The following is a 25,570-nucleotide window of genomic DNA, read 5'->3' as shown; positions in this document are numbered from 1 at the left end:
GCAGAGAGGAGCCCCCTTTTTTTTGAGGCACCTATTTGAAATGGTACTGCTTGAGCATCAGTATAGAGAATTTAGATTCCTGCTGCTTATATTTAGGCCTCTCTAACTTGCATTAGCAAGTGTGAGGGCATGAACAACCCACTGTTGAACTTTGGAGCAGGAGGAGAAAAGCAGGTGTCCACAGGGACCAGCAGTGACATGATTGAGTCCACTGAAGGGGATCATTGGACAGGAGGGGCAGGAGGGTGAGGATCACCGCGATTGTAGAGAAGCTAAAGCCTATGCAAGTTCTGCCCCAGTCTCTCATGGCCCTGTGGGGGTGCGGGTCTTGATTTTCTAGAGAAACTGGAAATCTGGATTATTATGTGAATTATTCTCATTTTAAAATGGTAATACCATCTTTTTAACAGTTGAGAAGTGTAACCTGGGTGTAGACCTGCCCCGTGGGATCAGCTGTGAACAGCAGCGGTCGGCGGCTCTGCCAGTGTGCCATCTGCTACTCACCTGTGCTGCACACTGTCCAAAAGAGCATTTGGCCCTCAGTTCTCTGCAACAGCTTTTGCTAAAGAAGCCATACTTCTCAGGGACTTTCTCTGTGGCAGGAGAGGCCAGTGATGTGGGATCGGGATCAATACCTTGGGGCACACTGCCTTTCATTCTTCATTCAAGGGGGAAGGAGTGGTACAGTAACCTAGTGCCCGGCGCCACTGCAGCCAGTCAGACCCCACAGGCCTGCACGCACTGGTATATCAGCAAGTAGACCTTCATAGAACTATGGGATGTGATTTTTTGCTCTGGGATTTTCCTACCAGGGTCAAGTGGCTTTTTCTGAATTTGTTATTCAGGTTTCTAATAGCAACACAGGAAATGGATTTTAATTTATTTGCTGGCTGCTCCGTTTGGGGGCTGTTTAATGAGGATCCAGTTGCAATGCAGCTTTGGCAGTAGTAGTACTGGCATGGGTAGGGGGTGTACCTAACTAATTTGTCACTTCTTTTTTAAAATTTATATTTATGGCCTATTGTGTACATGTGTGTGTATGTGTTTCATATGTATAATGAGGCAGAGAGAGTATAAATAATCTAATGTGTCTTGATTCTGCGTAGGTACTTGTGAGGGTTACTGTGTGTGTTGGTACATGTTTGGGATTCTAGGAAATTGCCAAACATGTTTTAGAAAGCATGAACTCTTTATTGTGTATCTGTTATACACCCAGGGCAGTGGCTCTCAAATTTGTGTATATGTGATGAGCATAACCAGGGGAGTGTCTTTAAAGGGGCAAAATTTCAGTCACTGTTCCCAGAGGTTCTCAATCTGCATATTTAACAAATACCCCATGTGATTTTGGGCCCATGACCATAATGGGAGACACAACTCTGTTTTGTTGCATTTGTTGTCTTAGTGTGTTCATTCTTATTTGGGGGCAGATTTACTTATGTTTTGTTGTTTTTTTTATGACACTGGTGATTGAACCCAGGGGTGCTCTACCCCTGCACTACATCCTCAGTCATTTCCATTTTCTATTTTGAGACGGGGGTCTCACTGATTTGCCAAGGTTGGCCTGAACTTGCAATCCTCCTGCCTCTGCCTGCCAAGTCACTAGGATTACAGGCCTGTGCCACTGAGCCTGGAAAATTCACTTGGTTGTAAGGCTCTGGCTTGTTTTGATTCTCTGTGTTGCCCTTCCTCAGATTCTTGGACAGTGAGTCAGTCTTGGAAGGCCCCAGACCACATTGTTCCAGGATGCTCTCACAGGTTAAAGTAAATAGACCTTGTTGTCCCCCATTTAGCAGGGACACCAGGACTCCCCTTCAGCAGTACACAGGTACATGCTGCAGGCATATCTGGAAGCAGCAGTTGGCTCTAGGCTTTTCTCAAGTGTGTCACTGGCTCCAGTCTTTGGCTTTACCCTTTAGGGGATTCTGTAGCTGGAAGATGGGGATTTGGTGCTCCTGAGCCAGAGCCCTTAAGGGTAACTAACACATACTATCATACCTGAGCAATTAGGCTGACTCTTATCAAATAAGATTTACTGGCTGAGTTAAGGGAGCCTGTCCATTTAGCCCTAGCTATTTGTTCTTTTGCAAAATTCTTGAATTCTACCAAATAGCATAGAACTCCATTCCAAATTTCCCAGAAGTACTTTTAGGGGTTTTGTAGAAGAACTTTTAAAGTTATCTACCCAGCCCTATTGTTAGACACAAAAACTTTTCCCTCCCACCCTGCAAACCTTTTGCTCCTTGGTGTAACTGTATGGTATCTACTGGTGTCTCCTTTCACAGTCTTCTTGAGATCCACACCAGCCTCTGTGTTCCTCATAAACACGAAGCTCATTCCTGCCCTGCTGTCTTTGCTTGTGCTTGACATTTCCTCTGCTAGAACACTGTTCCTGCAGGTCTGCTTAAACTGGCTCCTTCTCAGAGAGGCCTTTCCTGACCACCCCCATTTAGCTCACTTTGTGTCCTGTATTATTTTTCTTGTGGAGCTTATTACTACTTAAATTCTTATTTTAATAATTGTCAGCCGGGCTGGGGATGTGGCTCAAGCGGTAGCACGCTCTCCTGGCATGCACGGCGTGCTGGTTTCAATCCTCAGCACCACATAAAAATAAAGATGTTGTGTCCACCGAAAACTAAAGAATAAATATTTTAAAAAATTTCTCTAAATAAATAAACAAACAAACAAACAAACAAACAAACAAATAAATAAATAAAACAATTTTCCCGTTATCTTTCTGTAGTTTAAGAAATGTACCTAGGGCTGAGGATGTGGCTCAAGTGGTAGCGCGCTCGCCTGGCATGCGTGCGGCCCGGGTTCGATCCTCAGCACCACATACAAACAAGGATGTTGTGTCCACCGAGAACTGAAAAATGAATATTAAAATTCTCTCTCTCTCTCTCCCTCTCTCTTTAAAAAAAAAAAAAGAAAAGAAATGTACCTAGCTGTAAGTTTTTTATTGCCTGAAAATTCCATATCTTTAATCAGTTCTAGACATTTTTTATCTCTTTAAATATTGCCTCTTCTCCATTCTCCTCTTCTTTAGCTTCTTGTTTCTAATTTTCCATTTCTGTTTTCTTGGTTGAGAGAAACGCTTTGCTGAGTATTTTTCTCAGATTTATCTTCCACTCCAAAATTCTCTCTTTATCTTGGCTTAATCTCTGTATTTGCTGAATTTTTAATTTCAGTAACAATTATTTTTCAACAAGTTTTATTTTTATTTTTCCTCCAAATCGACTTGGTCACTATTGCCTTTTTTTTTTTTAAATACCTTTTTTTTTTTTTAAGGTGTAGATGGACACAACACAATGCCTTTATTTTTATGTGGTGCTGAGGATGGAATCCAGGCCCCGCCCGTACTAGGCGAGTGCTCTACTCTTTCTGAGCCACAATCCCAGCCCCAGTATCGCCTTTTTAGTAATGTTCTTTTCTTGTGTTATGATTTTTTTTCTCTAATCATTTGAAACCTTCTTATATCTTAAAATTTATCTGATCATTCTGTTATCTTAAGGTGTTTTCCCCTCCCTAGGGGCATTATCCTATTGTTTGTTTTGTTTCCCAAGTCTTATTTAAATTGGATTATTTTTGCATACTTTAAAAATTTTTAAATTGTAAGCTTATCTTTATCAGAGCTTTATTTATGGGAATCATTCAGAGGGTGGATCTTTTGCTGGATAGCATAAGGCTTGTTGCTGGCTTGGAATCCCCACTTTAAAAAATAATTTCTGTTTATGTCTTCAACCCCATCCCTCCATCCCCCATGGGTGAGGGTCTTTGTTCCCTTTATGTCCCAGGCTGATAAAAATCTACCTGGCCACTGCCAAAAAAAAAAAAAAAAAAAACCTTTTGATTTTCCTACCTCAACCTCCCAGTAACTAGGTGTGTGCTACTGGGTCCAGCCTGGGACCACTTTTTGTGTTGAATTTTTAGCCCCAGGTTCTCAGACCATGTAGGTAGTATTAATTCAAACCTTGGGTTAGCTTGAGGGAAGGCCTGTGATCACAGATTATTTGAGGGGATACTTTTTCCCCCTCTCCACTCAGATGTTTCATGTTGTCACTATGTGCCAATAGGCCTTTTTAAAAAATTTTATTTTTTTATTCTGATTTGGACAAAGGAATGCATTACAATTCATATTATACATATGAAGCACAATTTTTCATATCTCTGGTTGTATACAAAGTATGTTCATACCATTCATGTCTTCATACATGTACTTTGGATAATGATGTCCATCACATTCCCCTATCATTTCTAACCCCATGCCTCTTCCCTTCCTCTCCCACCCCTTTGCCCTATCTAGAGTCCGTTTATTTCTCCCATATTCCCCCTCTCCCATACTACCCCACTATGAAACAGCCTGATGCTGGTTGTTTTAATAAATTATAATAATAGCAATAGGCTTCCCGCCCCCCAACTATTCTTTCCCTTTGAGGGTCCCAGTTTTATATTGGGTTTTATTTCCAACTTCTTTTTTCAGATAGGCCCAAGATCAACAAACTATCCTACTTTCCAGGAGAACTGGAAAGGCCTGACCTCATTTAGAACTGTAATGTCTGTTTTCCCCCTATCACTTTTGGTCCCTGAGTATCTTCCTTGTTTTCTTGCAAGCTCAGCTGTGTAATTAAAAGATATTGTTATATAGCTTGTACTTTTAGGGGTTTTGTAGAAGAACTTTTAAAGTTATCTACCCAGCCCTATTGTTAGACACAAAAACTTTTCCCTCCCACCCTGCAAACCTTTTGCTCCTTGGTGTAACTGTAGCATCCCACATGGTGCCTGGCGCATGGTGGGGGCAAGGGGGTGTCAATACATCATTGTTAGCTGTTGGGGAACTGAACATTCCCATTAGGAATTGGTCCTTCTCCTTCAGGGTGAGCCGGAGGTGGTGCACCATGTTCATCCATATCAAGCAGTGAAGATTGTTGGCATCCTGTGCTTTAACATCTTGTGTAGGTCTTTTAGTTTTTCTATTTTTTACTCTTAAACTTCAAAATTGTAGTTTTTTTCTAAGGACATGGAGATGATGTTGCCATCAACTAATTGCTAGCAGCATTTTCCAGCCCCATAAATTGGTAAATTAAAACCATGCCTGGGGAACCATTACTGCCCAGTGTCTCTTTTTATGCTGGCACTTAGAAAGTTCTTATGCTGATTAAATTGACCTTTACGGTGGCTCAGCTAAGAATAGCAACTATAAGACATGGAAACTGTTAAGGAAAATGTTATTAGTCCCACAGTTTATGCTGCCACCAAAGAGATGAGATAATTTTTTGCATATGTGCAAAAGGCATAATATTGTTTTTCCTTTTCCATTGTAAAAATGTTCTTTCCAGTTTGGTGTTGATCTTGTTTGTTTCTTCTTTGTACTTACGCTTTCTATTCGGTGATCATGTGAGACCTGTCTCTTGGAGCTGGTCACTGTGGTTCCAGGACTGGGGAATAGACTTATGATAAATGAGGATCCTGGTAGTTTAAAAAGGCATTCCTGAGGTGAAGGCCTTACCATAAGAACATTCATTTTTTACACAGTTTCTTTGTGTGTGTGTGTGTGTGTGTGTGTGTGTGTGTGTGTGTGTGTGTGGTTCTAGGGATCGAACCCAGGACCTTGTGCATGTGAGGCAGGCACTCTACCAACTGACCTATATCCCCAGCCCCACACAGTTTCTTTTTGACAAGTTCTGTTTCTAGTTTGTTGTTGTTGTTTAGTTTTTCGCCACGGAGTTTTGATTTTATTCATTCATTTATTCATCCATTCTGGGGATTGAACCGAGAGGCACTTTACCGCTGAGCTACATCCACAGTTCTTTTTATTTTTTGAGGGTCTTGCTAAATTGCTTAGGGCCTCACTAATTATGCTGAGGCCGACCACAAATTTACAATCCTCCTGCCTCAGCCTCCCAAATTGCTGGGATAACAGGCTTGTGCTACAGCTGCCATGGAGTTTTATGCAAATGAAAACATTGCCAGAAAGAAGATATCTGTAAGGGCTGGGGTTGTGGTGGACCATTTGCCTAGCAGGCATGAGGCACTGAGTTAGATTCCTAGCACCACATATAAATAAATAAAAGGTCCATCAACAACTAAAAAGTTTTTTTTAAAAAAGAAGATATCTGTAAAATGCAAATCTGATGTTGTTTACCTCCCTATACTGTCTGGTCCCTTCTTACCTACTTGCTTCTTTAACCACCTCCTTCTAGCCAAAGAACTCCTGATTTTCTCTGCCATGAATGTGCTTCCTGTCCCTCTTCTTTAGTTATGATTTTCTGACCATTCTGTCAATCTCAGTTCAAGCTTATTTTCCTCAGAAGCCATTCTGGACCCTCTTGATTAGCTTTGAGATCTTTTATAAGCTTAGCTGCAGTTTGATCTTGTGTGATTATTTCGTTGTCCTTGATTAGACTACACGCTGCATGAGGACAGCAGCCATGTCTCTTTTTGCTCATTTGCCCATTTTGTCCCCCACCTCAGCTCAGTGCTGGTGCGGTGAAGTGTTCCATAAATGTTGAAGGAAAGAATGAAGGCCCCACATTCCACACTGGGAGTCCACAAGGGCTTAGTCCTTATCTTTTCCATAAAAAGTGAATCGTTGGCTTTGCTTGGTTGAGTTTTTTGTTTTTTTTTTTTTAAGCAGCCGGAGAGGTATAACATTACTCAAGGAAGCTGTAGCTGAATGGTTAAAAGTTCAGGGTATGAGATAGTGGAATGAGATGGACATCATTCCCTGGGTACATATATGATTGCATATATGGTGGAATGTTACATCGTGTACAACCAGAAAAATGAAAATTTGTGCAACAACAGTGTGCAATGAATCAAAATTCATTCTGCTGTCATGTATATCTAATTAAAATTAATTAATTTTTTTTAAAGTTCAGGGTATGGAGTCAGACAGACTTGATGAGACTGTTTCCTAACTGTGACCCTAGCATGTAGACTTAGCCTCTCTGAGCATCACTTCCTGTTACTACTTCCTTCACTGGGTTGCTGTCAAGTTTTAAAGAAAGAATCACTGGACAGCATTTAGAATAGTACTGATATGTAGCCAGTGCTGTCTTCCCGTTAGCTTTCCCTGCCTTTGGGTGGGGGAATAAGACAGAGCCATCGTCTCATAACAGCATTGTGCTTGTCCTGGGAACGCAGAGGAAGTAAGGAGACATGGCTCCAGCCCTTGGGGAGATAGATCACAGTTCGTCCTCTGGAAAAGGGGAGTAGGAGGGATATTTGCCGTCTACTATTCAGGACTTGACCTGAATAACATAATGTGTATAATGTGCTTGAAAATGCTTTGTAGAAAAGCAAATCATAAAGAGTGCTGAGAATTTTTTATATTCACCTTTCCATTTTATTCTCTCCAGTTCTTTCTTCTATTTTTCTTCATGTGTATGGAGCAGCCTGCATTGCCACAGTGAGCTTTACTGTCTTGAAATAATATTGTGAAGGCAAGGTGCTGGATGGTCTTCTAAGAGCAGTAATGGTTTACAGAATATTGTTGCTAATAAGAGCACAGAGAAGTTAAGTAACTATTCAAGGTAACACAGTTAATAAATCTAGTGTAAAAGCTGGGCTTGAACCCAGATCCAACTGATTCCTAACCACATTAAGCTTTGTACATTCTGAGCCACCTGGAGGTGAGAGCCCTTTAGGTGACCCATGATTAAGCTCCAGGTGGAAGACTGCTCTTTGCTGTTGATTTGAGCAAAAGGAGGCATAGACATCCTGAGCTCTTTCGTTGGCTTGAGGCTGCTGTGTCTGAGATGGGATGCCGGAGTGAGCAGGATAAAAGGCCTAGGGCAGACAGTGATGCTTAGCTTAGGGTTGAGGAGATGTTAGAGATCATCTTAATTAACCTTAGCACCACCGAATAACTTGCCAAAGTTCTGTTCCTCCATAGTGACAGAGCTGGGTCCAAACCCAAGTCTGCCAGGTTTCTTTTCATACAGCAGGTCTTGTTGAAGGGGCTCTCCTCACACTTACACCCCCCAGTCCTTCACTTCTTCCTTACTAATGGCACCTGAGCCACTTCCTCTCTTCCTAACTACCCATCTTCTTTTATTCCCCCTGCAGCAGAAAATGACAGGCCCCATAACCAAGGCAGCTGGGGAACTCTTCATTTGAGGGAAGCAGAACACCGGGAACTAGGTACACTGGGTTAAAATGTGTTCGAGGCACTGGATTAAAGGATGCCACCAGCATTCTGCTTTCCCTGGGGAAGTGGAGGCAGAGCAGCAACGCTGAGTGGGTCTTGTTTAACCAGGCCTCCTGTCTCATTGCAGAAGAGCCGAGAGAGAAGCTGACAACAGTAGGTCAAGAGGACACCACTTGTTTAGGTTTCTGTTGCATGCCTGGGGGGGGGGGGGGGCAGTTGGCCACCTGGTGGTCAGAGCCCGGACCTCCTCTGGTGATTTTCCCCCTGGCAAAAGTGTCACTGGATTCCTTTATGTGCTGGCTGTAGGCAGCACAGCCTCTTTTGGAAACTGTGTGGACACTTTGAACTGTGCTTTTGCAAGCCAGTGCCAGAAGAATGCATTTGCAGGGCCTGGTAAACTTGGGAGAAACATTTTGATATCTATGTCGAAGGAGTGTTTTGCTCTGAAGTCCGAGAGGCTGGCTATAGCAGAAGCAGCACGTGTAGTTCTGTTTTCTCCATCTGCACTGGGCCTTGAGGAGGCCTCCGACTGCACAGCTACCTGCTAGTGTCTTTTTGCTTTTGGTGAGCTGGGGAGGGTGAAGAAAAGGAGAACCCTTTATTATGTATTATTATCAGAGTTCACAAATAGCCTCTGTGTTTTTTTCTTCCTAAACTCCTTTATACCAGAATATGAGACTTTTAAAGACTAAGACTCATGTGAGGGTATGTGGTAAAGACCTGTACTAGGCCAGGGATATGGTGTTCAGCTCTGATACTTTTCTCTTCTCCCTGTGGCTTCAGGTGACTGTCTTGTGGCTACCTGGCCATTAGCCCTGTGGACGGTCACTGGAGTGCTTTTTTATGCCTGTGGCCAAGTAGACAGTGTAGTAAAGCCAGACACAGAGAGGAGAACCCAGCCATGTGACTTGAGTTTCCACTGGCAGCCATCCGCCCCGATGTGCGCCATGGGCAGGGTCAGCTTGAGCAGTTGCAAATACAATCCTGCGGTTTGAGTTTCTTTGCTGAGCAGGTTTTTCCTTCTTTACTCTGAGCTTCTTGAAGATAGGAAGATGAAGATACGACCATTGTCTTCATCTTTATATGTCTTTTACCTAACACAATGGCTGACACAAAGACTATGTCCAGTAAACGAATAAAGCTGTGTTGAAAGCCAACCATAGCAGATGACTTGTAAGTTTCATTATATGCATGAAGCCAGGCATGGTGGCACGTACCTATAGTCCCAGCTACTCAGGAAGCAAAGGCAGGAGAATGTCTTACATGCAGGAGTTCAAGACCAGTCCAGGCAACACAGCGGGACCCCGTTTCTAAAATACCAAACTAGCTAGGTGCAGTGGCACACATCTATAATCCCAGCAGCCTAGGAGGGTAAGACAGGAGGACTACAAGTTCAAGGCCAGTTTCCTCAACTTTGACCCAGTCTCAGAATAAAAGCTGGGGATGTAGCTCAGTGGTTGAGCAGCCCTGGGTTCAGTCCACAGTTCTACTAACTACTAATTACAAATATTAGGTGCATTATGTAGCTCCAAGCCAATATTGGACTGAGGTTAGGGTTGCCTTATAGGTCTTTTCATATCTTAAATGTAAACTATATATTAAAAATGTCCACCTCCATCCCCATCTCCCAGTGCTATGAATAGAATTTGGCAAACTGCTAGATGGTTACTCAGCAGTGTCCTTTATGTAGCTGTCCCTGATACCGGACAGTATGAATGCTGGATCTAGTCAGGATTCTGAAGAGATTATTTGATAAGCAAAAATGTCTAGCAAGTTGAAATTAAACCAGGTCACCTGATTGGGTTGCTGCTTTTTTGAAGAATTTGAGGGTCAGATTTTTTAGAAATCCCTCTTTTGAATCTCACTGTAAATACCCTTGGAGATCATGTTTTGAAAAGAGAGCAGAATGACTGACTAAATGCTAATCTTGGAGTCCTTACTGCATTAATTGCTCTAGGAAGTTGCACAGAAAAGCTGGTTTTATTTAGAACATACTAGTAATTACAGAAGAATCATTACCTTCCTACCAGCTGAGTTTAACACAGGAACACAAAATGTTTCTGCTTGGATGTAAAGAAAGTGAGGCCACCCTTTTCTGTCCTGTCTAAGGGGAGCCTCTTCTTTCTTTGTTGTTATTGTTTATTTTTGAGTACTGCGATTGAGCCCAGGGTCGCTTTACTTCTGAGCCATATCCCCTGCCCTTTTTTATTTTTTATTTAGAGACGGGGTCTCCCTAAGTTGCTGAGACTTACCTCAAACTTGCATCCTCCTGCCTCAGCTTCCAGGTTACTGGGATTACAGGCGTGCGCCACTGTGCCCAGTGGGAACCTGGTTTTGTACCTTTGTGTGCTGGGTTCTCTTCCCTCTTGGTCAGCCTATTTGTTTTTCTTAACTTTGCTGTCATTGTGTGGTTCTTTTTAACTTTTTTCCTTAAGAAGTAAACACTGTTATAGTTTTGGGGGAGGACATGCAGATAACCAAGAGGGAAGGAGGTAAGAAGAAAAGTGGTGTTTAAAAGCTGTACATTAGCTGGACATGATGGTGCACGCCTGTAATCCCAACGACTCGGGAGGCTGAGGCAGGAGGATTGTGAGTTCAAAGCCACCCTCAGCAATTTAGCAAGGCCCTAAGCAACTCAGTGAGACCCTGTCTCTAAATAAAATATAAAATAGGGCTGGAGGCTGAGGATTTGGCTCAGTGGTCAGGTGCCTCTGAGTTCAATCCCTGGTACCAAAAAATAAGTTACAGATTACACTGTTGAAATGTTTATTGATTTTTCTTTTTCTTTCTTTCTTTCTTTCTTTCTTTCTTTTTTTTTTTTTCAGGATAAGGAAGCCTGTGTGGGTACCAACAATCAAAGCTACATCTGTGACACAGGACACTGCTGTGGACAGTCTCAGTGCTGCAACTACTACTATGAACTCTGGTGTAAGTCCTTGCCCAGGAGGTTCTTGGCATCCCTGGGTCCTGGTTACTGTCTCTGCTCACTGGGAAACCATGGGCTGGCCGGCCTTTTCTGATTCTCTTAGGGACAGTGTTGGTGAGTAGAATCTGGTTCTGGGTGCCAGAAGGGACTCCTTGGTAGAGGAGGTGGGTTCTGGTGCTCTCTGAATGCCATGGGTTGAAGACAGGGGAATATGGGTTTCTCCCTGGTGCCTTCTCCTGTGTGTGTTGAGGACTTCCTCAGGCCAGTCTTTGCTAAATGAGGTTACTGCCACTGAGCTGCTGTGAATGGCAGGTTGAGCTCTAGGTGGCCATAATGTCATTTTATTGTAGGAACCATTGAGATTTTCAGAATTCCCCATAGAGCCTCATAGAGCTGCCTTTGTTTTCTGAGGGTCCATCTCAAAGCAATAGTCTTCCCCTCGGCCCAGGCCTGTGGAATATTCCTTGTAAAAGGGAGTCCTGAGTTTCAGCCCCTTTATTCCTTCCCTAGTTCTTACACTGAAGCATCTGGAAGCTTCTTTCTTTCTTTTTTTTTTTAATATTTGTTTTTTAGTTTTAAGTGAACACAATGTCCTTATTTTGCATTTATGTGATGCTGAGGATCAAACTCAGTGCCTCAAGCATGCTAGGTGCACACTCTACTACTGAGCCACAATCCCAGCCCTGTGGAGGCTTCTGCAGTGTATCTAATCTGTTACTGTCAGCTAAATGCCATGGGAAACAATCTTCGGCTTGCCATGGATTTGTTTGAGGCCAGGACCACTTGCCTTTTCCACAGTTGCCTGATGGTGGTAAAGTTGTGGTCTTTGGGGAGCAACCTAGGGTGTCTTCAACTAACATAATTTGTACTCTGACTTTCCTGGAACTTAGATGAGACGGTGTAGGCTGCTCAACAAAAAAATGGGAGAATGCACTGGGTGTGATGCACATCCCTGTAATCTCAGCTCCTAGGGAGACAGGCGTGGGATTCTAAGCTCAAAGCCAGTCTGGGCAAACTGGTGAGACTCTGCCTCAAATTTTTAAAAAAGGGCTGGGATATAGCTCAGTGATAGAGTGTTTGCCTAATGTGCCCTTGGTTCAGTCATCAGAAGATGAAGGAGTTGTTAGGGCAGAGAAGCCCAAGGTACTGACCTTGCAGTTCTCCTAGGTATCTCTTGAGAGAGGAAACTGTTACCCCTGATTCTGAGCACCCCTCCCTGCCTCCATCTGGAAACAAACTTTGGACTCTTCTGTCAAACAGTGTCACTACTCCTGCTATCACCCTGCCCTCTTTTCCTTTCTCTCTCCCTGTTTCCCCCACATCAGCAATATGACAGGAGAGCAGCTAGAAATGTTGTTTGCTCTGGCAAGAAAACTGGACTCTAGTCTGGGAAGTGTCTCCCTGTGAAATGCACTTGTCGTTTATAGCCAGCAAGGGTGGGTCCTCCAAACAGAACCTCTCCCTCACCTCACCTTTCCCTTTCAAGGACTGAGAACTGCCTTCCAAAGGAATTCCAGGGGCAGTCCAGTGCAGAGGGTTCAGGGCTAATGTTCCCACTAGGCCTGCATATATGCATACATAGTAACAAAGGAGGGCACAGAATTGTGGAAATTTTAGAAAGGGTAGAGCTGAGAAAATTGACCAAAGAACAGGACGTGCCAAGCAGGTGGACTGACTGTTTAAATGTTTTAAAATGCAGATAACCACAGAGTTCAAATTCCCCTCCCACCCCTTGATAAAACAAAAGTTGAAGCTGGGCTGCCAAAAAGCCACAGAACTACAGTTTGTTTTTCTGGGGCCCAGCCCAGGCAGCATCAGTTGTGGAAAGGAGTGGAGTTGCTGATGGCCCAGCTCAGATTGCTGGGCCATCAGCAGAGCAAAGTTTGGTCACCAAAGTCAGGGCTGGTCAACCGGGAGGGTGGTGGAGTCCCAGATGGCAGGGAGGTAGTCTGGGAAGCAGGTACTTCACTCCAAGAACTTAAAGAAGGTCCGAGGAAGAGCTGGCTGATTCTCTGTCCAGTTACGATCAGGTGGGGAAATGGGAGGCCAGACAGAAACTAGCATCTGCTGGTGAAAAAAAATTCCCCATTCTACAAGTTGGTACCTGCTTTCCAAGTGCTGGAGGGACCAAGACTATGAAAACAAAACAGACTTTTCATTTGTGTCCAGCAGTGACTTCTGGGTCAAGAGATGTCTGGTGTGTAGTCTGTCCCTCTCAGGAGCTATTTTGGTTTTGCTCTTTGTTTGGGGCCTGGCCTCTGCCCAAGGTGTATAGGAGAGAAGTCAGGTATTACAGTGAGCCATGAAGTTCTCAGCAAGACTGCACTTTTTATTGCTTTAAACTATTCCCTCTGATTGCCTCTCAACTTGGCCAGAAAAGTAAAAGTATCAGACTTTGGGGTTGGTTTCCCCGCCACCCTTCCTTTGGAAGGAAAAGACTTGAGCCAGGAAATCCTTGGCAGAGTTTTCATCAGACAAGGTGCCTCTTTAACTGTAGTTGCCTAAGGGAAGAACGTGGGGGAAAAATGCCATTTTCACCTACCCTTATACCTCTGCTGGGCTTAATTTTCCTGTATGCTAAGGTCTATCACACACACACACACACACTTTACACAAACACACAAGTACACCCTGACCTTGAGCTTTGGCCAGCAAGCTTTTAGTTTGTTGTAACCTTAAACCAGTTACTGGTCTTGTGTGAGAAGGAACTGAAGATCCCATTTTACCAACACATTGGTTGAGACTATATAAAGACTATGAATTATTATTATATCCATGCATTTGTATGACATTTATACTTTAATTCATCATTCTATCATTCAGTCATTTAGCAAACCCTTATTTCATTTTTTTTTAAACTTCTGTGGCATCAGAATTTCTTGGAGTTCTGATTAAAACACAGATTTCCAGGACCCTACTCTGAGTTTTTAATTCAATAGGTGTGAAGTAGACCCGAGGATTATAGTTCTAGCAAGTTCCTAGTTGATGCTGTGGCCTCTTCTATGCTAAAATCTGTGGGAGAAACGTCAATTTTGCTATCAGGAAGGTAATCAAGCAGAGAGAGGAGATGAGACAAGATGTCCACCTAGTAAGGTGAAGTGGAGATGGAATGTATTTGTCAGTTCTGCTGAGATCATTCAAAAGCAGTGTGCTGTGGCTGGACTGGATTCCAGGCAGGCTGCATGGAAACGATTGCATTTAAAGTGGGCCTTAAAGGGTGGATAAGATTAACACACGTGGAGAAGGATATGTGTCCCCATAAGCCAAAGCCCTTTGGGAAAGCAGCACTGTTCTGGAGTTGTGCTGCTCACCTGGGAAGAAAGGGAAGACGGGGAACTTGTGTGGCTAAAACTCTCCCAGTGTCATCTTATTCCACCTGAGGAACAACCCTGCCAGGTATGCATGCCATGCCCATTTCTTGGGGCTGAGGGCATTAAGGAACTGCTCCATTGGTGGCAGCTGAGTAATAGAGTGAACTTCACCCCTCAGCCACTCTTCTAGGGCTTCTCCATCTGCCACGCTGGAAGAAAGATGGGCTCTGGTCGCAGAGGGTCTCAAATGGCTCATTGTGCACATTTAGTTTCCTGGGGACAAGTAGAGCAAAGGAGACCTGTCGAGTCCAGGAATGTCCTCAAAGCCAAAGCCAGATCTCCCAGTTCTCATCCCAGCACTCTTTCCACTTACTAAACTACATTTTCTGGAGAGAAGTCAAAGTTGGAATTTCTCCCCCTGGGAAATTTGGGGGGAATTTCACTCAAGCTTCAGGTTTCCCTGATTTGGGCTTTTGTGAGGAGAAAGGAGTGTTTCTGGACAGTATACTTTCCTGAGGTGACATGAAACAGACTGTTAGCAAATCCAATCAATATATATTTTTATTGCCCAGCTTATTTTTCATCTGCTAAATTAAATTTTTTTATTTTTAAAATTGACACATAAAAATTGTACATATTAGGGCACAATGTGATGTTTCAATACATGTATGAGCCAGTTTTCTTCTTAGTTTGTCTCGAGATGTCATTGCTGAGCTGCACTGTTAAAGGAAAGCCTCTCTGAACAGATTGGCCAGCAGGAAGCTGGGATCTCCTTCCAAGCCCAGTTGGAGCCCAGCTTCCTAGTGGTCTAGGCCTCTGGGCAAAGGCGCACTGATCAGAGCAGGGGAGCTGCTATCAGCCAGCTGACACAGCACCGTGTTCATGGCAGGACTCAGTAAATGGGAGTTGCCTGAATTTCCAGTCAGTTTTGCCAAGAACAGAACCTAGAAACAGACTTTGGATGTGTTCCTAACCCATGTTTTTTGTGGAATATTTTAGCAGGTTAAAAGGGAAATTTAAAGGAAATTCTTCCCAACTCTGACTATGCCTGAAACAACAATAATAATAAGCTAGAGAACTTAGCGTACATCAGACATAATTCTGAGTACTCTAAGTGTTGAGATGTGGTGGAGACCGTTTCCCCCATTACAGATGAGGGAAGTGAAAACAAAGTAACCAACTGCATGAAGCTGGGGAATGATTAGTGTGGACTGGGTTCAATCCCAGGCCACCTGCTGCAGCTTCTTTGGGTTGATAGTCTTGCTTATAGAACAGCTCACCCGTCTTTCGGATGAAATCGTAAGCTTCCGAAGGCTTCGTTGCCTAAATCGTGGCCTTCTCCCAGTGGCAGTAGCAGGAACTCCTGTTGCTGAGCGCATTAATGGGCAGGGAAGTGACCCACCGTCTCTGGAATGAAAGGGCAGCTGGCTGTCAGTATGCTTCAGCTCCCTAGAAGGGCCACACGGCTTAGTTCCTACATTGGACTGTGATTGTTTTTAAAAACGTGTTCCATTTTGCTTAGGATGGTAAATGCTCCCCACAGTGAGGTCACAACTTTAAAGGCTGTCATTGTGGAATACAGTCTGTGGGTAGATGTGTGTTTAGGGGTGTGGGAAGAACAATCCTAATTTCCTCTTATGTATGTCTTAAATTAGGTTTTACTTTGGTTTTTTTATACCAGAGATTGAACCCAGGGGCGCTTAACCACTGAGCCACATCCCCAGCCCTTTTTAACATTTTTTTGGAGACAGGGTCTTGCTAAGTTGCTTCAGGCCTTGCTAAGTTTCTGAGGCTGTCATTGAACTTGCAATCCCCATGGAATTACAGGCATACTCCACTGCACCTGGCCTAGGTTTTACTTTCTAAAACTTTCTGCCTTGTATTTAAAATCTAGATAGAAGATTAAAATTTGACAATCTCCATATGGACTAGTTTACATATTCTCCCTTTTAAAGTTGATGGGTTACAACTTTGACTAAAATGACTTTCAAGAGAGTCAGATTTTTGAAGGCCAAATTCAAACACCTGCCTTACTTAAAATCAAATAGGACCAGCTTGTTAGGGGTCTTTTCTGTACCCATACAGACAACTCGCCATACCACTAGACCCATTCTGCTCCCAGGTTAGTTTTCTTCCAGTTTTGATCCACATAGAGAATTCCTTGTGGTCTTGTGTTAGAAATGAAACAAAAAAATTATAACTCAGTTTGAAACTAATATAACTTCACACAGCTGATATTTACAAAGGATAGTTTTTCTTCCCATAATATCAAATGAAAAGAACTAGGCTAGGACTGGAAGTGTAGATCAGTGGTAAGATATGTGCTTAGTGTGCAGGAGGCCTTGGGGTTGATCCCCAGCACTGCAAAACAGAACAAAGAAGTAGGCTGGTTGAATTTCACTAACTAGGGGAGTTTTCTGGTGCCGTGTTAGATGTGATGAAGGTAACTTTGCCAAAAGTTTGTGTTTCATTTGTCCTATTTCTCCCCTCAGTTGCCTTCTGCTCTCCCTAATTTTTTATTTAAAGAGAAAAAGACTTGTAGGAAGTGGTGACATCTTTCTGGATCAAAGATTCCTTCAAGAATTGATGAATAACTTTAAATTCTCTCCCTCAGAAAACCCTGTACACACACTGGCAGTCAGAGTAGGTTAGGTTTTGCTGTGGGAACAAACATGTCCAAAATTCTAGTGACCTAAAATAATAGTTGTGTTTGTCATTCACACTACACATCTGTTGAAGGTTGGATGGCATCTTTGTTCCCACTTCAGCATCCCCTGGGACTCAGACTGACTGAGCCTGAAGTGACCATCTGGAATGCTGCCAATTGCCACAGCATAGGGAACTAGACTAGTGGAGGGTCCTACATATGTAAAAATTGTTCTGGTCTCTCAATGACAAGTCACTTCTAATCTCAATGCAGTATTTAGAACTAGTCCCAAAGTCTCAGCCAATCAAAAAGGGGCCAGGAAGTTTAAGCCTACTTAATGCCCAGAATAGGTAAAACAAGGAATATTTGACAAACACGAAAACCAGTGTGTGGGTTAAAAACAAGTTTTAAAGTTGGTTTTTGGGGCTGGGGATGTGGCTCAAGCGGTAGCGCGCTCGCCTGGCATGCATGCGGCCCGGGTTCGATCCTCAGCACCACATACAAAGATGTTGTGTCCACCGAAAACTAAAAATAAATATTAAAAAAAATTCTCTCTCTCTCTCACTCTCTCTTTAAAAAAAAAAAAAAGATTAAAATGATTTTCATTGTAGATGCCTGTAATCCCAGCTGAATCCCAGACTGAAGCAGGAGGATGGCAAGTTTGAAGTCATAGCTCAGTGGTAGAGCACTTGTTTAGCCTGCAGTAGGCCCCCCAGCACTGCAAAAAAAAAAAAAAAGTTATGAAAACTGAGAAATAATGGCTTGAGCGTATGTATTGCAGTATAAAACTTAGAAGTTGGTTCACCTTTAGGTAAGGAACTACTGAAAAAATGACTTTGTGGGGTAAAAAATAGATACTGATTAGCTTATGGGAGAAACTACTTTATTTTCATTCATTCATTCATTCATTCATTCATTCATTCATTCATTCATTGTTTTAGACCGGGTCTCACTATGTTGCCCAGATTGCCCTGACTGGTCTCAAACTCTTGAGCTCAAGTGATACTTCTGTCTCAGCTGTCCCAAAAGTAGCTGGGACTACAGGCACACACCACCACACCTGACTAGAATGTAATTATTTTTCCCCCAGTACTGGGGCTTGAACACAGAGCACCCCACCACTGTGCTCAGTCCCCAGCACTTTTCAGTTTTTATTTTCACTAAGTTGCAAGACTGGCATCAAACTGAGATCCTACTACCTTAGCCTCCCAAGCTAGTATTCTGTGTGTTTACCATCATGCCAACCCTAGAGTGGCTGTATCGTCCTAACTATTTGGGAGACCGAGGTGGGAGATCATTTGACTTCATGACTTTGAGACCAGCCTGGGCAACATGCTGAGACCCCTATCTGAAAAGAAAAAAAAAATTTACAAAGTAACTCAGAAGTGTAGGGATTGTGAGGTGATATAGGTAATATACAACAGCAGTTAGTCCTACTTTTTTAAAGCAAAAATTGGTTCATTATATGATTGAATTAAAATCACATCTATAACAATAAAAAAAGATAAGTGAAGACTTGGCATATAAGAATATTTGTGTACATCATATTTTAATTTAAATGTCTGATCATTCTGATTCTAGGACTTCATTGGTCTTATTAAAACAGTAAGTCTCCTTACACAGTGACACATACCTATAATCCTAGCAACTTGGGAGGCTGAGGCAGGAGGATTGCAAGTTCGAGACCAGCCTCAGCAATTTAGCAAGGCCCTAAGCAAGATAGCATGACCCTGTCTCAAAAATAAAAAGGGCTAGTGATGTAGCCCAGTGGTAAAGTACCACTGAGTTCAATCCCTAGTTATGAAAATAATAACCACCACCACTCAGTTAATCCCAAATTTTCAATTGTGTGAATGTTTCAACAGAATTGACACAGGTGCATTAAAATAGGTTGGAAATCATAATCCAAAATTTATAAATATTACTATATAATTATAAGTACTATATTTAAGTTTTTATATGTGTCCCACATTTGAAATGGTGGGACAAAATGCCTTAAATCAATGAGAATCAAGTTGGGATCATACTTTATATTGTTTTATAATCTGTATTTTTAATTTAATATCAAACTTTTTATATGTCAAAAATAATATTCTACACATAATTTAAAAATTATTCCTATTATTTCATTGTATTACTTCATTACCAGAGGAATTGAAAGACCTATCTAAAATAACTTATTACATTTAAAAATAAATTAAAATCCAGTTGGGTACGGATGACACTTGCCTGTAAACCCAGAAGATTAGGAGGCGGAGGCAGGAAGATCACAAGTTCAAAGCTAGCCTCATCGCTCAGCCATAAGCAATTTAATGGGACCCTTCTAAAAATACCAAACAAAAAAAGGTTTGGGGATATAGCTTAATGGTAAAGTGCCTCTGGGTTAATCTCTAAAACCAAATAATAATAATAAAAGCCAGTAAAAATAAAACTAGAGATAATTTTAAAATCTAATTTATTCCTGGTTTCATAGTTTGGAGTTTGTGGAGACAGCATAGTGAGAAAGGGGGGTTGTGGGCCTTCTCCTGTTCCTCCTCCCCTCCCTGGTGTAGGAGGAAGGGAGGTCTGCTGATGGCCCTTAGTCTAGTGCAGCCACAGACTGAAGGGGAGGTGGTCCATGCTGGCAGTGGGAGATGGAATTGTACTGGATTAGAGGGAGAGCGCAGGAAATCATTTACACTCTCTAGGGAAGAGATTGACTTGAGGCAATTAGAATTTTCCACTTCCAACTTCAGGGATTCTGCATTGCAGAGACTTACACCATAGAGAAAAAGCCCTGGTCTTTTCCATGATGAAGAATTTCTTTATCAGGAATCCCTCCAAAGCCCCTTGCAATTGCTAATCTGAGTTGGGTTGGGGAGGGGAGGGGGCACCAAGAAAGCAATGTGTTTTCTCTAAGATCCCTTAAAAGAGGAAAAGGACACTGTCCTAAAAGATGAACATTTTTAGTGCCTGCAAAACCTAAAACATGGGACCAATCAGTGGTTCTAGAGAGACGCCCTGGCACTCCTCCCTTCCCCCAGGGTCCCCGAGGCACCCTGGAGTGAGAGACCTCCTGTGCTGTCAGCATTTTCACATCGCTTCTCTGTGCATCTTTTGCTCTGGTACAAACTTGGTTTTTCGTTTTCTTCTTCTTCTTTTTTTTTTTTTTTTTTTTTTGGTACTGGGGGTTGAACCCAAGGTTGTTCTACAACCATGTTACTTCCCCAGCTCTTTTTATTTTAAATTTTGAGACAGGGTCTCACTAACTTGCCCAGTCTAGGCTCAAACTTGTGATCCTCCTGCTTCAGCCTCCCAAATAATTGGGATTACAAGTGTGTGCTCCGTGCGTGGTCTGGCAGAAACATTTATGAACATAGCTTAAACATAAAGTAATGGGATGAGGTCTAACAGTGCCAGCTTCAACCATGTGGGCACTGTCCAGGGACCTCCTTGTTTGATAGTTGCCCCCTCTGGCTGGTACTCACCATGCGCACTTGACTCTCTGTCTCACCCTCCCAACTCCCCAGGGTTCTGGCTGGTGTGGACCATCATCATCATCCTGAGCTGCTGCTGTGTCTGCCACCACCGCCGAGCCAAGCACCGCCTTCAGGCCCAGCAGCGGCAACATGAAATCAACCTGATTGCCTACCGGGAAGCCCACAATTACTCAGCGCTGCCATTTTATTTCAGTATGTACCCCAAACTGTCATTCCCAACCCTCAGAAGCTCAGGAGCACAGAGTCAGGGCATCTGTGGGCAAGGGGATTTGCCCCCATTTACCCTACATAGAATCTTGCAAATATAGGAACAGGGGTCTCCTTCAGCACAGAGGAGCAGGTATTCCGGCGTGGGTCCCTGAAGCCTCAGGTCTGTTCTAGAGCTCACAGTGCCTGGGTTCTTGCCAGAAAAAAATAAAATAAAAATTTAAAGCAAATAGTCAGATGGAGTATAATGTGAGTGAATTGGAATTTGGTGTTCAGTGGCCTGAATTCCTCCCATTTTTGGTTGCTGCTATGTGATGTGCCTCATAGAGGGGATGCCCATCAAAGGGGCAGGTATTGGTATTAGGGGGCTCTGGGACTTCCTGAGAACCAAGAAACTTGGTGAATCACTGCCTGAACTTCCCTGAGGTTCTTTACATGTGACCTCTCAAATGGTCCATGAAGCTGTCCAGTTGGGCAGCTTTTCCCAGGCCATTGTGAAGTGCATTCTACAAAATAAAAGAGTCAGAAGTGTTGAATTCCACATCTGGAAGAGTTAATTGCATAGCACAGTGCCTGACATATGTAAGTGCTCAATAAATGCTAGCAAGTACTATTATGTCATCTGTGCCTTAAAGTATTCAGCACATTCAAAAGGTAACCTACCTGGCATGTTTTCAATGAGCCTTGGATGACACAGGCCCCTCGTCCTTTGCTGGTAACCACTGTTCTTGCTTTGAGTCAAGATGTGTCTTTCCAACCAATCTGTTGTAAGATAGACAACAGATTTCTAACTTCCCAGAGAAAGACCCTGTATATAATATATTTGGAAGAATAGAAAAAGAAATAAGTGGTCAGGAAGTCTTAAGTTAGGATCCCTAACCCTGAGGCCTGAGGATAGATGGAGGATACAGTCTGAGCAAAGAATATGAGACTGTGTGCCCATGGTCCATTCCAGGCAGAAATTGGTTCTTGGTCATCTACCACATTTGCCTAACCCTTTGCCTTAATTCCAGGTAGGCAGGAAGTCCTTGCTTACGAAGCAGCACTAGGGGCTCTTAGATGCCAAGAAGCTGGAGTAGGTCAACCCAAACTGTCCCTCTTTCTCTGCACATTTGCTCACAGCTCTCTTCCCTGGCCCATGACCAAGAGCCAAAGCTACTGTTTGGTGGCTCTGCTAGAGGGGTGGTAAGGGACAATGCGTATGTTTGGTATGAGTTTTGCAATCTGTCCTATGACAGTGGCCAGTGCAGTAATTTTTCCTCCCTACCTCTCCATTTTTAGGGTTTTTGCCAAACTATTTACTACCTCCTTATGAGGAAGTGGTGAACCGACCTCCAACTCCTCCCCCGCCGTACAGTGCCTTCCAGCTACAGCAGCAGCAGCAGCTGCCTCCTCAGTGTGGCCCTGCAGGTGGCAGCCCTCCGGGTGCTGATCCTACCAGGGGCTCCCAGGGGGCACAGAGCAGCCCCTTGTCTGTGCCCAGCAGAAGCAGCACAAGACCCCCAAGCATCGCTGATCCTGAGCCCTCTGACGTGCCAGCTGACCGAGCAGCCACCAAAGCCCCCGGAATGGAGCCCAGTGGCTCAGTGGCCGGCCTCGGGGAGCTAGACCCAGCGGCCTTCCTGGACAAGGATTCAGAATGTAAGGAGGAGCTACTGAAAGATTCCAGCTCTGAACATGGCAGTGTGCTCCCCGATAGCAAAGACAAGACACCTGGCAGACATCGCCGCTTCACAGGTGACTCAGGCATTGAGGTGTGTGTGTGCAACCGGGGCCATCATGACGATGACCTCAAAGAGTTCACCACACTCATTGATGATGCTCTGGATGGGCCCCTGGACTTCTGTGACAGCTGCCATGTGAGGCCTCCTGGCGATGAGGAGGAAGGGCTCTGCCAGCCCTCTGAGGAGCAGGCTCGAGAGCCTGGACATTCCCACCTGCCTCGGCCGCCCGCGTGCCTGCTGCTCAACACCATCAATGAGCAGGACTCGCCAAACTCCCAGAGCAGCAGCTCCCCCAGCTAGAGTAGGCTCTGCCTGTGCCCGGAAACTTGGCAAAGCAACCAGGGTAAGGGAGACTCACGAGAGAAGCATTAAGTGACTTTCAGAGGAAGTGGTACAGCCACTTTTTTTTCCCTTCTCCTCTCCTGCTTTTTCCTACATCTCCAAGTACATTTTGGGGTGTGGGTGCCTCTCCCTCACAAAAGCACAGTATTGTGGAGGGCTGAGAAGTTGGTTCCATAACTCATTCCTCATCCCCGCCTCATCCCCTTCTTCCCCCCTTTCAAGTCATATCTCACCTACCTGCTTTGGCCAGAGAGATGTGTTTTAAAGCCCCAAAGAAGGGGACTGGGACTGTCTCCTGCGATGATTCTTAGTGATGTAGTGGATTTATGCTCTGGTTTTAGTTTAAGAGAACTTTGTTGTGTCTTAGCTCAGCAGAAGCAACCCTTCTTAGCCCTGGTTGAAGAAGGAAGCCACAGAGGCCTAGGGATTGTCAGCTGTGGCTGCCAGTGTCTGCACAGCCAGAGTTGAGCTGATTCTGTGGGAGGATGAGAGCTGGTGGACAGGTTTGTAGGAGGCTTGTTGATCTCTCAAATTCCAGGTGACAAGAAAATGTACCACTGTGCATCCTGGAGGGGCCCCTTCCTTCCCAGTAGGCTCAGGTGTGGAAGAGTAGACTGCCTTTTCTTTGTTTTGTTTTTTTTTTTTTTTTTTTTTTAAACAAACAACAAAAGCCAGCTAGAAACAAGAACCTTGCCAGTGGGCTTGCAAGAATTCTCTTCTGGACAAGGGAAGTTTGTGCTTTCCTAGGTTAGCCTTCCACGAATGTGGCTGCAGTTGAGCCAGAGGGAGATGTTTGTGTGTGGGCTTGGAGTTGGTTAGCTCTGAGCAGTAGGCCCTAAATTTGGGAGTGGAGAGGAGTGCAGCTTCCTGCATCTCTGCCCTTTGGTCTGTGCCCACAGGTGACCAGTGTCCTTGTCCATCCTTAGCACATGGTCTGCAGGATTTTGTATCTCCTTGTACTCTTATGAACAGAGGGTCTGAGGAAGCTGTGGGTCCTGGGAAAGGCAGCCCCGTAGTCTGGTTCTCACACAGTATTTTCTCTTTGATTTTGAATAAGTCTCTTGTTGTTGTGTGTTTGATTGTTTGTTTTAAACTGACCACTTGGAAGAAATCCCTTGGTTATCTGTGGTTCTCATGCTCTCTCCCTGTCCCTAGCCCATTGGGGTCAGATGACTCACTTTTCTGTAACCTATGTAAGGAGTTTTGGTGGCCCAGGTGGGAGGTGGAGGCAGCCTCCAGAAGGACCACAGGATCCTTATTACTGTCGTCTGGTTTTGGACAACCAGTTGAGCTTTGATAGGAAAACTCTGAAAGGAGAAAGCAATCAGCTGAAACTAACATTCCCCATCCATCCCTGTTCATATGAAAAGTTTGGTTCTTCTCCCACTTTTGAATGATGATATTCAGGCTAAGCATTGATGTTATAGTAAAAAAGGGAAAAAAAATATATATATATATAAACAGACAAATCCAAGGCTGTGAGGTGAATGAGTGTCTGTTTGGATTCCACAGAACCAAAATTCATGTCGAACAAAGTGAAGTCTGTAGACGATGACTTTGAATGACCTGTAGTGTGTGTGTGTGTCTATTGTGTGTGAGCCCCACACCCCGTGTTCCTGTGAAGATACTTTGAATGGCAGCCATCCTGCTCACGTTAACCACACGTCTGAAGCAAACATGGCCCTCTCAAGGTAATTTATTTTATGCATTTACTGTTTACCGAACAAACGTCTTGACTGTGTACTCGAGTGTATTTGGCAGCATTGTCGATGGCGCCCCCCTGTGTTTGCCTGAGATACTGCGCTCAAGGTAGAGGTTCCACTCTGCTTATCACTGCAATTTGCACATTGCTCCGTGGACGCTCAGAGGCCTGTGTCCTGTCCGTGTTAATGGAAGCGTGCTCTGAACCTGTCTGCCTCCCTCCGCTACTCCTTGCCTTCAGTCTCAGCCCCCAGAGGGTGTCCACAACCACTTGGGACAGAAGGCAAAAGTGGAATTCAGACAGAAGCTTGATTGGCTCTTCAGTGACAAGCTTGGCCTTGCTGTGGCCCAGACATCAGTCTGCCCAGAATTGCCAGGAGGTTTTGGCAGACTCACGGTGCCACAGCACAGTCCTTCCTTTGCTGAGTTCAGTGGACCCAGACAGACTGGCGTGTGGCCAGAGGGGTGCCACAGCACAGCAGCCCTCAGATGCCTACCTTCCACCTTCCTTTGGAAATCACAGACAACTCACTGAAGTGTCTCCAAGGAGAACAAGTTTTACCAAAATGAATCCTTCTGCATTTAACTGATCAAATGGATGAATCTGACCCTCTAGGTTTCTTTCCCCAGCGGGGAGCTGGTCTGAGTGTTGACTGTTGGCTTCACTGAAGCATCTTACCCTGAAGGCCTGAGAAGAAGCACAGTGGCCAAGCTGGGCTTAACTAGTAAGCCGCGGTTGGCCACGGCTGCTGGAGGCTTCCTGCTCAGAGAAGGAGACAGGGAACTGAAGGAATAGTCAGGGGGTCAGAGAGACTAGGTTGAGTCTGGTTTTCCAGATGAATGAGAAGGAAAGGATTGGTGGAGGGTTTGGTGCTACAGTCGGAAGATTTGCAAATGCTAACACATTCCTGTGTGAGGCACATCACTATTTGTCAGTTATTGTGAATATGTGTATTTTAAGCAATAAGATTCAGCTGGTCAGATTTTTCTGGGCAGTCTCAGAGACGCATTTCCTGTGCTGTGATTGTTCTGAAGACAGAGTGGCTCTAACCACTGTGAGAAGCCCAAATAAAAATTCATCCCAAAA

General features: G+C 44.0%; 1 protein-coding gene across 6 annotated transcripts in view; it reads left to right on the top strand.

Annotated features, from left to right (window-relative positions):
- The window catches only part of Wbp1l (WW domain binding protein 1 like), a 64,069-nt gene extending 38,499 nt beyond the window's left edge, over positions 1 to 25,570 (top strand). For 3 of the 6 annotated variants that reach the window (XM_078017401.1, XM_078017241.1, XM_078017450.1), the window contains exons 2-4: positions 10,972 to 11,186; positions 20,540 to 20,701; positions 21,998 to 25,570. In XM_078017401.1, coding sequence (XP_077873527.1) covers positions 11,063 to 11,186; positions 20,540 to 20,701; positions 21,998 to 22,740 — 1,029 coding nt within the window. In that variant the 5' untranslated portion in view covers positions 10,972 to 11,062 and the 3' untranslated portion in view covers positions 22,741 to 25,570. The remainder of the gene's footprint in view (positions 1 to 10,971; positions 11,187 to 20,539; positions 20,702 to 21,997) is intronic. The other 3 variants (XM_078017266.1, XM_078017295.1, XM_078017343.1) reach the window with 1 other exon arrangement.

Source organism: Ictidomys tridecemlineatus, chromosome 1, assembly GCF_052094955.1.
Source record: "Ictidomys tridecemlineatus isolate mIctTri1 chromosome 1, mIctTri1.hap1, whole genome shotgun sequence".
Classification (NCBI taxonomy): Eukaryota; Metazoa; Chordata; class Mammalia; order Rodentia; family Sciuridae; genus Ictidomys; species Ictidomys tridecemlineatus.
Note: the sequence above shows the minus strand (reverse complement) of the source record. Positions and strands in the feature narration are given on the sequence as shown.